This window comes from Boleophthalmus pectinirostris, unplaced genomic scaffold (assembly GCF_026225935.1).
Source record: "Boleophthalmus pectinirostris isolate CB_2022bp ecotype Guang Dong unplaced genomic scaffold, ASM2622593v1 HiC_scaffold_150, whole genome shotgun sequence".
NCBI lineage: Eukaryota > Metazoa > Chordata > Actinopteri > Gobiiformes > Gobiidae > Boleophthalmus > Boleophthalmus pectinirostris.
The window spans coordinates 11,470-22,637 of NW_026571071.1; the positions used below are offsets into that span (position 1 = coordinate 11,470).

The window sequence follows — 11,168 nt, forward strand, 5'->3', positions numbered from 1 at the left end:
GTAAAATTTATTATATTCTATTTTTCCTTCACAATTTTTATGCAAAATGTGATTATGTGCATGATAGCATTATTATTTATTCATTATTTCTTATGTAGCTTTGTGTTTGCTTTTGTCATGCCACATTTGAAATTTATTAGATTTATTTCCCACCAAGTTCTAATGATGGTATAAGCATATCCCAGCAACCATGATAGAAATGTAAAAATAGGCCTAACTGTCCTAATATACAGTATTTTCAGCTAAAATGTTCTCCATGTCCTATTGAATGGCCTTGACCTACAAGGAAATAGATATGGATTTATATACATGAATAATGATTCCATGGGGCCTATAAAATCTCCATTTATTCGGATTATTTTTGTGTGTAAAAAAACAAACATTAAAACAAAAAGTGACTCAACTTACTGCAGTCTCCCCTAATAGGTGACTAGTTAACACAATTGTGAGTGGCCCTCTGAAGAACCCGCAGTTGGCAAGTGCCTGAGATCAACTGATTGGGTGAGTGAGTATCTGCGCCCCCTATATTTATCATATTTTGCCTACTTGATAAGATTATTGATGTATTTAAATAAAGATCATTGCACAGTTGTTGTAAAGGACAGTCCACGTTCATGTGAAAATAGAAGCAGCTGACTCACGTAGACCCACGTGTGGACTGCGGTGTTGTGTCCAGGGCCCCGGGGTTTCACGCTAATTACGTTGCTTCAATGGGTTTAACCATGAGCCCCTAACCCGTGACGGTCATGAGGAGTTTTTGCCCATTCTTCACAGACACTCGGGCAGGATATTTGAACAGTGAACCCGCACAGTGCTCCCTGGACCTGTCTTTTCTACATTAACTATCAAAGCACGATCTCTGCGACTGAATTCTTATTCTGCTTGGTAAGTAGTCCTTCAGTTTTGTTGTAAAGCCCTCTTATACTACTACTGTACTGTTACTGTATAAAAATGTTTTCTAAGCTACAAAACATTATATAATTCGATTTGTAAACGTGCAGAGATGTAGTAATAATAATAATAATAATAATAATAATAATAATGATGATGATGATTTATTATTATTATTATTGTTATTATTAATAATAATAATAATAACTTAGCTGCAAGTCCCAGCAAATGATCAAAACAATTGATATGCTAAGTAACTATAACCAAGCTACCATCTTATCTATGCCTACTGCAGTTTTTGTCTTGACTATGGTGTGTTTATATATATATATATATATATATATATATATATATATATATATGGTTCCATGGTTAAGAAACAATTTCTAATCAATTTCTAATAAAAGGTAGGCTTTGAGAGCCTGTGCTACTGTAATATTAAATTATTAGTCCCCCAATTTCAGTTAATTCTATGGACATCAACAGCAATGAGAACTGTAAATATTTTGAAAGGTACAATAATTTTCTAAATCAATTTTTCAGACTTGATGAGGTGCAACCGTACCAACGGGATGCCTCGTGGAGACTTCAACATCTATTTTGCCAGTGGCAGGGGAGGATATGTCAGAGCTGAGGAGTATGTACTTTTAAATCTCCTGAACTGATGTAGGCATATCTGTGATGTCATTATTTTCCTTTTTGCGTTACTGCATTGTCTTCATCAGGGCTATAGGCATTGCTCTGCTGGTGATCATCTTGGCTGCTCTTCTTATTCTGGGATGCTGGTACCTTAAAAAGAGGAGTGGCTACAAAATAATTGGAGTAAAATTGCATTTCTTACTTAAAATATCTACTTTATGCTTTACTGTATGTGATTATCAATAAACATCTTCTAACAACAGAGCACAAGATCAGGATCACCAGGTTTTACAAGAGCATACTCAGAACCAGGAACATCAGGGGAAAACAAGATGGCCCTCACTGACTTTGGTAGCTTCAGAAATGTGGTGAGATCTGGTCACATATCTTGAATTAAATTCAATTTTTAAAATTGTTTTTAATTTTATAAATGTTGTCCAACTATGCACTACCGTAGGCACTTTTCAGTACAGGCCTAAGGCTTTCCAACACTGTCCGGCATGTGAGTGTGATGTAATAAAAGAGCTTATTGTCAGCAGTCAAGGCAGGTTTAAAACAGGATTAGCCCTTTATAAGGCATTGGACTACAGTCCCTTACTTTCTTTCAATAAAATGACAGAAATTATAGAATAATATGGGTTTAAGTCACCTCAAGTTGTCAAAACTATCAAAGATCCAATACTAATTGATACTAAAACTAGTATCGAAACTAGGTACTTGAAAAACTAGGTATTTGAAAAAGTAGCCTATCTTTCCTGAATAGAACTATAATTTACATCAATTCATCTTAAAGAGCTCTATTAACTCAAACATGTTTCTCACTTTCTTTATCCAGGTTCCAAATGCTCCTCCTGCATATGAAAAGATCTCCTCTGGACCACTGCCTCCTCCATATTCCCCTTAAATGACTTCTTTCTTAAGGACATTTTGAAAAGACTACATCAATTAGTTGTCAATACAATTACAAGTTGAAAAAATGAAGCCAACATGCCAAGAAGTCCATAAACGTGTTTATTTTTATGTTATTCTATAAATTATTTCACATGAAATATTCATTTCCACTTGGGAAAAAACGGTTCTACCTTTGGAGACAGTTGCAGTGTTTTATTTCGATGCACATTTCCATTTCACATTTATCCAATGAAAATGTACCAAATATTCCTAAAATACATATAATAAAGTAATAAAATAAATAAATGAAACAATATCATTTCAATGTAGTACAAACTGACCTGACTGTTTCAATCAATTAAATGTCTCACAGTAGATAGAGATTGTTCATTAAATGATCTAGAAATCTGAAGCAGCGTGTATTATCTACTATTAAGGACCACAATGGACAGTGTATGGTTGATAATGATTAGAAGGTACAGGAATTGTGGCCTTAAAAAAACTCAAAAAAGTCTTAACATTCAATCCCAAAAGCTACATCAAATACAGTATAAAACACAGTACGTTTCCAGTCTGCTACTGTTCACATCAACCCATTGATGTTTGGACTTTGTTGCTCTATAAAAATTGAAAGCAGAAGTTTTAAACAAAGGCAGACCAAGCATAACATGGCACTCCTGGTAAGCAGAAGGTGCATCGGCACAGTTAATTCACTTGTCAAATTTAGAGTCCATCTGTGAAGGTTGTGATAGCAAATTCTCTGTCTGAAGTGCAGCAGTTGAAATCAAGAGTCCAGATGGCGTTTCTGGCAAAGTGGACTTGGCTTTGCACTGAACTGTACTCAAAACAGCCCCATCAGGGCTAATAAGTAGCTTTGACGTTACAGGACTATGCATCTCTAAGAATGAAGCCTGCTGTAAGTGCTTTTCCATTGCTGGATTGGTCACAATGACAGGACAATGGGTGGGACTTTTTTTGTCAGGGAGTGAGCGAGCTGCAGTGTCACATGTGCGGCTGTTTGATTCACCAGCTTTCACAATCCCCCCAGAACACGGCAGTGTCCACATTCCCGGACTCACAGCTGGCGGCACAATTTGAGTTGCTAAAGCAGTGTTAGCCTGTGCAATCGTCGAGACTGGATTTACCACTGTATGTCCTTGTTTTTTAAACGATAAGCTGCCAAGTCCCATGTGCATTAATGCAGTTGATGTAGAACTGGAAATGGATGCTACTTTTATGGTTTGATGCTGGGATGGTACTTGTAAAGCTAGGGACTTCTCTGAAAAACCTTTAGTCATCTGAGTAGGAGACAGCAAACCCTGTGAGTATGGAGTAGATTCAACTTTTAGCAGATGTGCAAGATCTGTTTTAATAGGTTGGATAAAGACAGCAGACGATAATATGGGTGGTGAAACATTAGGCAATGAGAGACCTACTGAAGCTACAGTAGTAGTCAAGCATTCAGATCTGAAGGATGAGCCAATGGTAGATGCATTGGTCAAGGCAGTGGAAACCAGAGGCAATATACTTGGATAAGTGGAGACTATGGAGGCTCCTTCTGTATGTTTTCCAATGTTACCAGTCTGCAAAAACTGAGACTTTGCTACTGAGTCAAGTTGATTAACTACTACTGTGTTGTGTGGGCTATTGATTCTGGGTACTGAGATTATGGGACTAGTAGCTTGTACTGCACAAGCAACAGTTGATGTGCATGCTACAAAAGGAGATCTAATAGCTGGTACACCAGGCAGCGTAGCTGAGGGCTGTAGAAGCACCTGGCCTTTGTTCACCCCTTGATGTGGTACAGTGTCTTCTGTTACAACACTTGGACTAGGCACTTGTGGTGCATGACCTGAAATGACAAGAACATGGCTGCCTGGCCCTAAACCTTGGGGTGGGACCACAAAGTGAGCATTATTTAGAACAATACGTGTACCACCTGCAAGACGTGTTGAAGTGTTGATAACCATTTGCTTTTGGACTGAGCTTGTGAGAGATGTTGTTGATGACGTAGTAGTAGTAATAGTTATAGTAGTAGTAGTAGTAGAAGTAGTAGTAGTAGAAGTAGTAGTAGTAGTACAATCTTGAGGTTTAGTGAAAGAAAGTGGTGGCGATAATGACGTTTTGTCAAAATGCCCACTTTTATTTGACACAAATTGGTTATTTAGAGACTTGTGTTTTAGGCTCAGAGCTGATATTGGATTTGGAGGGCTTTGCGATGTTGCTAGCTGAACTTTTGAGTTGCTGGACCACATGATGTTTTGAGGAATATCTACTGACAAAGAGTTAGTGCTAGGACAAGTTAGATTTTCTGACTGAGAATTCATAGTTATGGAAGAAATGCCAAGGTGCTTTAAACTAGAAAGTGATGTGGCAGGAGCAGGAACAGTTGAAATTACATTGGGATTTATGAAGACCGTTTGTGTTGTAGTGGTTACCATTTCTTCTGTATCACGGCATTTGGTAGATGATTGTGTGTTCTGTGAGATGGTGGTGGCAGTCATGCATGGGAACTTGATAGGCTCTGTAGATCTTCCTGCAGAATTAAATATAAAAAATGTTACGTGCCTTTTTAATGCCATAAATGTGAAGTTTTTATAACTACTATTAAAATATACAATAGGAAATAAAATAAAAATACAAACCTGAAGATACAGAAACATCCTTGTTTTTGGGAACAGAGACAGAGTTGACAGAATTCATGTAGATACCCATTTTGGATGGAGTGGATGAAGTTGCCACCACTTGTATAGCTCCTGTGGCAGTCTGCTTCAGGACCTTATTGGCACATTGTATAGGAATCAAAGGTGATTTTGCTATAGTGTTTTGCTGGTTTATAAGCGTGGACGAAATAGGAAGTGTTTTGGCGTAAGAAACGTTATCATGGGAAGAAGGGGGATTGATTAAAATGAATTTGGCGATATGTGATCCATTATCTGCATTAGCCTGATTGAGATGAGGCTGACTGATACAGTCTGCTGCTGTCACACTTGGGGGAGTAATAAAGTTACTGAGTGGTGGCTTGACATTTTTCACCATAGTCAGAGGACATGACACTGCAGGTATGCCACGATTTGATGTTGATGTGTAGCCACTTGAACCAGTGAGTCCTTGACGTTTCGTAGTATTTGAATACTTGCTCACTTCTTGATTGAGGGAGATGCTGGATGTTTCAGCAACTGTTTGGACTTTTGAGCCAGTAGTTGCTGCTGATATTGTGCCAGACTGACCAGTATTAGGAGAAAAAACAGAGGAAGTTTTGGAAACAAGTAAGGCTTGGAACTGAGGTGAAATTGTTATGATTGGACTTTTGGAAAAACCACCAGGGTGATCTGTAGATTTTTGTACTTTGACAATCCCTGTATTGCCTCCTCTAGTTGTAACAAGAATTGACTGTGAATCTCTGATGCACACAGTTTTCAGTTCTTGTTTAGAATCTGTAGACCTTGAAAGACTCAAAGGAACAGAAGTAATATTGTGAAGTGAACAATGAGGTGTGCTAGTCTGAACATCACATTGTTGTGTCCCTTTGGACCTTGCATTACTAATTGCACTCGGCTGTGACCTGAGGAAACTGGGAATATTACTGGAACAAACATTGGTCTCTGTTAGTCCAGTATTTTTTAAGGGAGGCACTTGCTGAACAAGGGTTCCATTTTCAGGAATAGTAAAACCAGCCACATTGGTGGATGTGCATAAAGTGGCATCCATTTCACTTGAAAGTATATCTTTAGACTGCTGTTGTGATAAAGTCATTTCTTTATCTGTATCGTTGAGAATATTCGAATGCAGAAATACAGCTTGCTGGGGTTCCATTTTCTTACATTTCAGATTTGAATTAGAGCCAAAAACAAGAGGATTCTGTTCTTTATGAACAGCATAAAAGAGATGTTTTTGTGAAGAATTCTGTGGAGGACCAGATAAACAGTTGTTCAACTTGCACAGATTGGTGTCCCCAGTGGAGACCACACTTCCTTTACTGTCGATTTCTAGATGATCAGCTGGCTGTTTCATTAAAGTCACTTTGTTACCAACACTTTTGGCCAGAAGGGTTGGGATAGGCGTGTAGCTTTTGGATTGTCCACTTGCAGTAAAGAGAAAGTTCTGTTTTAACAATGGAGCAGATGGTTTCTCAGAAGAGTATGAATCGCTGGATTTCTCTGATTGATGATTTAGCTCAGATTTACATATATTTTTAAGGGAGGGATCCAAGTTGACACTTATAGCAGACACGGGTGGCTTTTGACAATTATGACTTTTGTGAGTCACTGGAATATCTACAGAAAACTCAGTGGACAAGTCCTTTACAGTTCCTGAAAAAGAGTGAAAAGACTTGATAACTTACCAATTCCCAAAAATCCATATTTCATGTTTGCTCAGGAGAATCAAAAGGGATATTTTAAAAAGGAAATATGTGTAACAAATTATGTATAATTAAAAAAACATTACAATTGTCCCTTTGTATCCCCAAATATGTGATCCACATTCCCAAATCAGTCTGATATTAAAGGATTTATCTCATGAGGACTAGACATTTGGTCCTCCATAAAGGAAGCATGACTCCATAAAGGGATGTGAATAAATAAATGCTGTGTTGCTGGATAAACTGGTCATATCTTTCTCTGGAAGTCATTTGTCCCACTCACCATAAGTCTGAACAGTGCATTGCTATAAATGATGAATGCAAGAGGATACACCACTATATTATTATGTTTGTTTCATTGCTGTTGAATTTCCTTCAGGATCAATAAAGTATTTATCTAAATTAAATAATACTTAAAAAAAACATTCAATATATATGAATATAACATTTGTCCCAAACCACTGGCTGCAACAGTATCAGCTTAGTGCATTACCTCCAAGTCCTCGGGGAAGTATGTGCTCTGGATCTACATGTCCTGATTGATGGCATTGTTCAAACAGCAAATCCGGTTCTCCTTCATCATAATCTGATGATGATGATGAGGATGAGGATGATGATGATGATGAAATGGACTCCTCACGCACAAAGTTGTTATATTCTGGATGACTTCTGAAGATCTCAAATTCCTTCTTTAAACGTAGCCTAAATTAAATAACAACTCTTAACAGCCACTGGATATTAAATAGCCTTTTAAAAAGTGTATATAAATTACATTATTTTATACCTATTTCGTTGATATGCTTTGATTAGTTTAGGTTCCCAGGGAGTAAGCTCATTCAATAATCTGATCAATGTGCTGTGAAGATCTTTGACTGCTTCTCTTCTACAATACCACCGATTCTACGTATGACATGAAAAACATCTGTAATTTTACACACTACACAACAGTTACATGAGTGGAAAGAAATTAATACCATTTTCCTTTTTGTGCTCTCTAGATCATCAAGCTCATCCTCGGTCTTATTAATTAAGTCTCGCAAATCATCAAGATTGGTGCATATCAACTACAAATAAACAAATAAAATATAGTTAGGTAAACATGTATGTTTGTATAACTTTTTAATAATTGTTTACCTTAAAAGATGGTCCAGCATGTGGCTCATTCATTTTCTTAGAGAGAGGAGAGTTACCTGCCAGATAATGTTACAAAATGAAATAATCATATTATAATAACAACATTTTTACATGCTTCACCCACCTTCTATGTGTTTTCTCTTCTTGTCTTTCCTCTTGATACCAGTGATTGACTCCAAAGGCATGGGAGGTTTAGCACAAGACAGTGTCCTGTCTACATGCTGTGGCTGCTTCTGCTCAGGTTTGATGTGCGAAGGCAGTTCTCTTCCTTTCTTTTTTCTCCACTTTTTCTTCTTAGTCGGGATTTTGTCATTCACTTTCTTCTCACAAAAAGTTTGAGTGTGTTCTGTGGATATCTGTGTTTTGAGAAGCTCTGAAGATTCACAGCAGCATTGACACAGGCCAGTCTTAAAAGGACTGTTTTTGCTTTTACACGACTGTCTTTGGTCTCTTAGGGCAACATTTGTTGCAAAACTTGGTAATGGGGACCCAGTTACGGAGCTTGTTGGTGATCTTCCTGTATAGCAATGTTCCTCATCACTAGGACAGTGTAACGTCTTTTTTTGTAATGGACACAAACTGCCCATCTCACTTTTTAGTCTTTTAGTTTCAAGATCAACCTCAGATTTTTCCTCAGTTAGAATATGTTTCCTGATAAGTCCTTTAATTGATGAAGAGTTAGTATGAGGTTCCACTTTAGATTCATTGCCAGTGTCTTCGTTTGATCTTTGAATGTGCTCCCTTGGTTTCGGTCGCCAAGAATGGCATCTGTCTACATCTTTATCATTAGTTTCAACTTTACATGTTTCGTCCATTTCCTCTTTAACTGTTTTTTCATTAAAATGAAAAAATGAAACTTCACTGCTGTTTTTAGTAATAGAAGGCATCTCTTCCTCTAATCTGTGCAGTAATTCAACCTTTTCCACCAAAACTGAAGGAAAGGGAAAGCTTGGGGGTGTGCAGGGACTTTGACAATAAATCCTCAGATCTGCTCCACAAAAGTGTGGAAAGTGTATATATGCATTCTCTTTGCTGTCATAACCCAAAATTGACTCCCTACATTCATGAATGGGCTGAGCCAGAACTGCTATTTGTATATCCCTCTGTGTTTCATACACATGGTCACATAAGCCCTTGAGAAGCCATACACGCTGGTAAAAGGGCAGCATATGAAAGGCTTTTGCCTCCAAAGGACTGCTTTTTCCAAGGACACAAAAAAACTGATGGCTCAAACCAAGCTGCTCAGCTCGAGCTGTCTGATCATGGGATGAACCAACAGATTGATACCAAATCTTAACCCTTTGTCTTAGCTCAGACTCCCAGCGTCTGTATGGCAGAAGTGGACGACGGTGCAAAGTGGACCTCCTCTGTGGTGGACAGAGCAAGGAAGACATAATTTTGGACAAGAGAATGCTGCAGCGAGGCATTAGGAGACACCGCTCTAGCTCAAAAAAGACTATCTCCGGGAGGTTAAGAGCACTCTGAGCCAAACAGAGAAAGTGTCCTATTGCTGGCAGCTCCCAAAGTGTCTCCACATTGTGAGGGGAAGCCTGAGATAACAATTTTTGCTCCCATTCATCCATCTCTTTGGCTGATATTTCTTCTGCCTCTTTCTTCTCAAGTTCACGCTGTCTGTGAAGAGGGAAAAATAAATTAATTTTCAAGTAATACAAGATTGCAATCACTTGCATATACTTGCAATAATTATTCACCTTTTCTCTTCCCTGGCCCTTTGTTGCTCTTCAGCCCTCAAAGTTTGTACCATAACAGACTCATGCCCACCAACTGTCAATGTTTTTATACTCCGAGTCTGTCTCCTCCTGGTGGAAGATGAGGAAGCTCGTTCCTCTCCAACACCAAACCGTCCTTTTGATGTCACAGCAAGAGTTGTTTTTTCACGCAATTTCCTGAGCATTAGAAAAGTATGATTTCCACAATATGAATCAAAACGTTAAAATAAAGATTTTTGTTTTCTATTAGAAAATATAGCATTATTTTGATTATTATTATGTTTTTATTTACGTCAACAATGTACTGTATTGTAAACCAGATCATGTTTAAATGAACAGACACTAAAATACAACTGATTATCACTGACCTGGAAAGTAGTGTTAACTTCTGCTCTAGCATTATTTCCAATTTCTGTGCCTGTTTCGACAGCCAATGGTCAACTCCATGGTAGCGATAACAATTCTCCAACATTAGTCTGAAGTCCGCAACAAACTCTGTTATGGTCTCATATTCTTGCTGGAAAAACTTTTCTTCCATTCTGCGTAAGCACATGGACTGCCTGACATTAACTGGGTACTTGTTATGTACCCCTCCTGAGCCATATTGGGTTTCCTGGTCCTGATTTACTATTGGATGCAAGAATGAGCTAGTTATGCCTTTGTGTTTCTCTGTAAGGAATTCGCTGAATATTCTATAGGCTTGCTGGACCTCATAGTTCATTTCTTCTTTAGCAGAGTTTGTGTTTGAGGAAATACAGACTTCTGGCAGTGAGATGTCACTATATGAAAACTCTGACATGCAATCATTGCTAAGTGCAAAGTGGTCATCCTCAGTAAAAACACCTCCACTGTCATCATGGCAGTGTAAAGTCTCAGTTCCATGACTCCCATTACTGTGTTCTTCAGATAGTATACTTGTTATCCATTTGGGATTTGGGATATCCGGAGCTGGCCCTTGAGCTTGGTCAGTAATGTCAACAGATATTTCATCCGTCACTGGCGATTGATCCATGATACAGGCACCTGAAGAAGCAAACAGGTTTCAATCACTTTTATTACCCAGTGTCAAAGAATAATATAATTAATATTAAATCTTGAGCCCATGCCACATTATGAAAGTTTGGATTGCCTACGCTACAATAATGAAAATTGTATATGTAGATTTAACTTTACTTAGAGCTTTACCCTAAATGAAATATCTGTTAGCTTTGATTTAGTAGGCCAAAAAAATACAATAAAGTTGTATTTGGCCAATGTAAATAATATTAGAAGATCACCCACATAGGAAAAGTGTCACTGATAGGGAGGAATAGCTTAGTTGTTAAAAACGATAGCCTACCCACCTTGTTGTTATGCGGCTTTTAGAGAGGCACCAGTTCTCTTTAGCGAGCTTAGCATCCACAACAGCCAGCTAGTCTTGTTAGCTTGCTATTGTGCTGGTCTGGGGGCCCCAACCACTGCCATGGCAAGTAAAATGTGGCAGCAAAAGATTCAAGTCCAGCAGACAAAATCTTACGCAG

The 11,168-nt window shown here is 38.1% G+C and overlaps 2 protein-coding genes across 2 annotated transcripts; one reads left to right on the forward strand and one right to left on the reverse strand.

The window, feature by feature from the left end:
* The first annotated feature begins 771 nt into the window (after positions 1 to 771).
* On the forward strand, positions 772 to 2,833 carry mlana (melan-A). The gene is made up of 5 exons (XM_020925100.2): positions 772 to 885; positions 1,435 to 1,528; positions 1,617 to 1,713; positions 1,794 to 1,898; positions 2,366 to 2,833. Exons 2-5 carry the CDS (start codon positions 1,440 to 1,442, stop codon positions 2,432 to 2,434), a joined length of 360 nt encoding a protein of 119 aa, XP_020780759.1. The 5' UTR covers positions 772 to 885; positions 1,435 to 1,439; the 3' UTR covers positions 2,435 to 2,833.
* LOC110160569 (uncharacterized protein KIAA2026) lies at positions 2,521 to 11,129 on the reverse strand. The gene is made up of 10 exons (XM_055151277.1): positions 10,992 to 11,129; positions 10,017 to 10,671; positions 9,631 to 9,825; positions 8,043 to 9,550; positions 7,919 to 7,974; positions 7,759 to 7,848; positions 7,569 to 7,684; positions 7,278 to 7,486; positions 5,067 to 6,734; positions 2,521 to 4,957 (listed from the first exon to the last, which is right to left on the reverse strand). Exons 2-10 carry the CDS (start codon positions 10,658 to 10,660, stop codon positions 3,132 to 3,134), a joined length of 6,312 nt encoding a protein of 2,103 aa, XP_055007252.1. The 5' UTR covers positions 10,661 to 10,671; positions 10,992 to 11,129; the 3' UTR covers positions 2,521 to 3,131.
* Between the last annotated feature and the right edge of the window lie 39 nt (positions 11,130 to 11,168).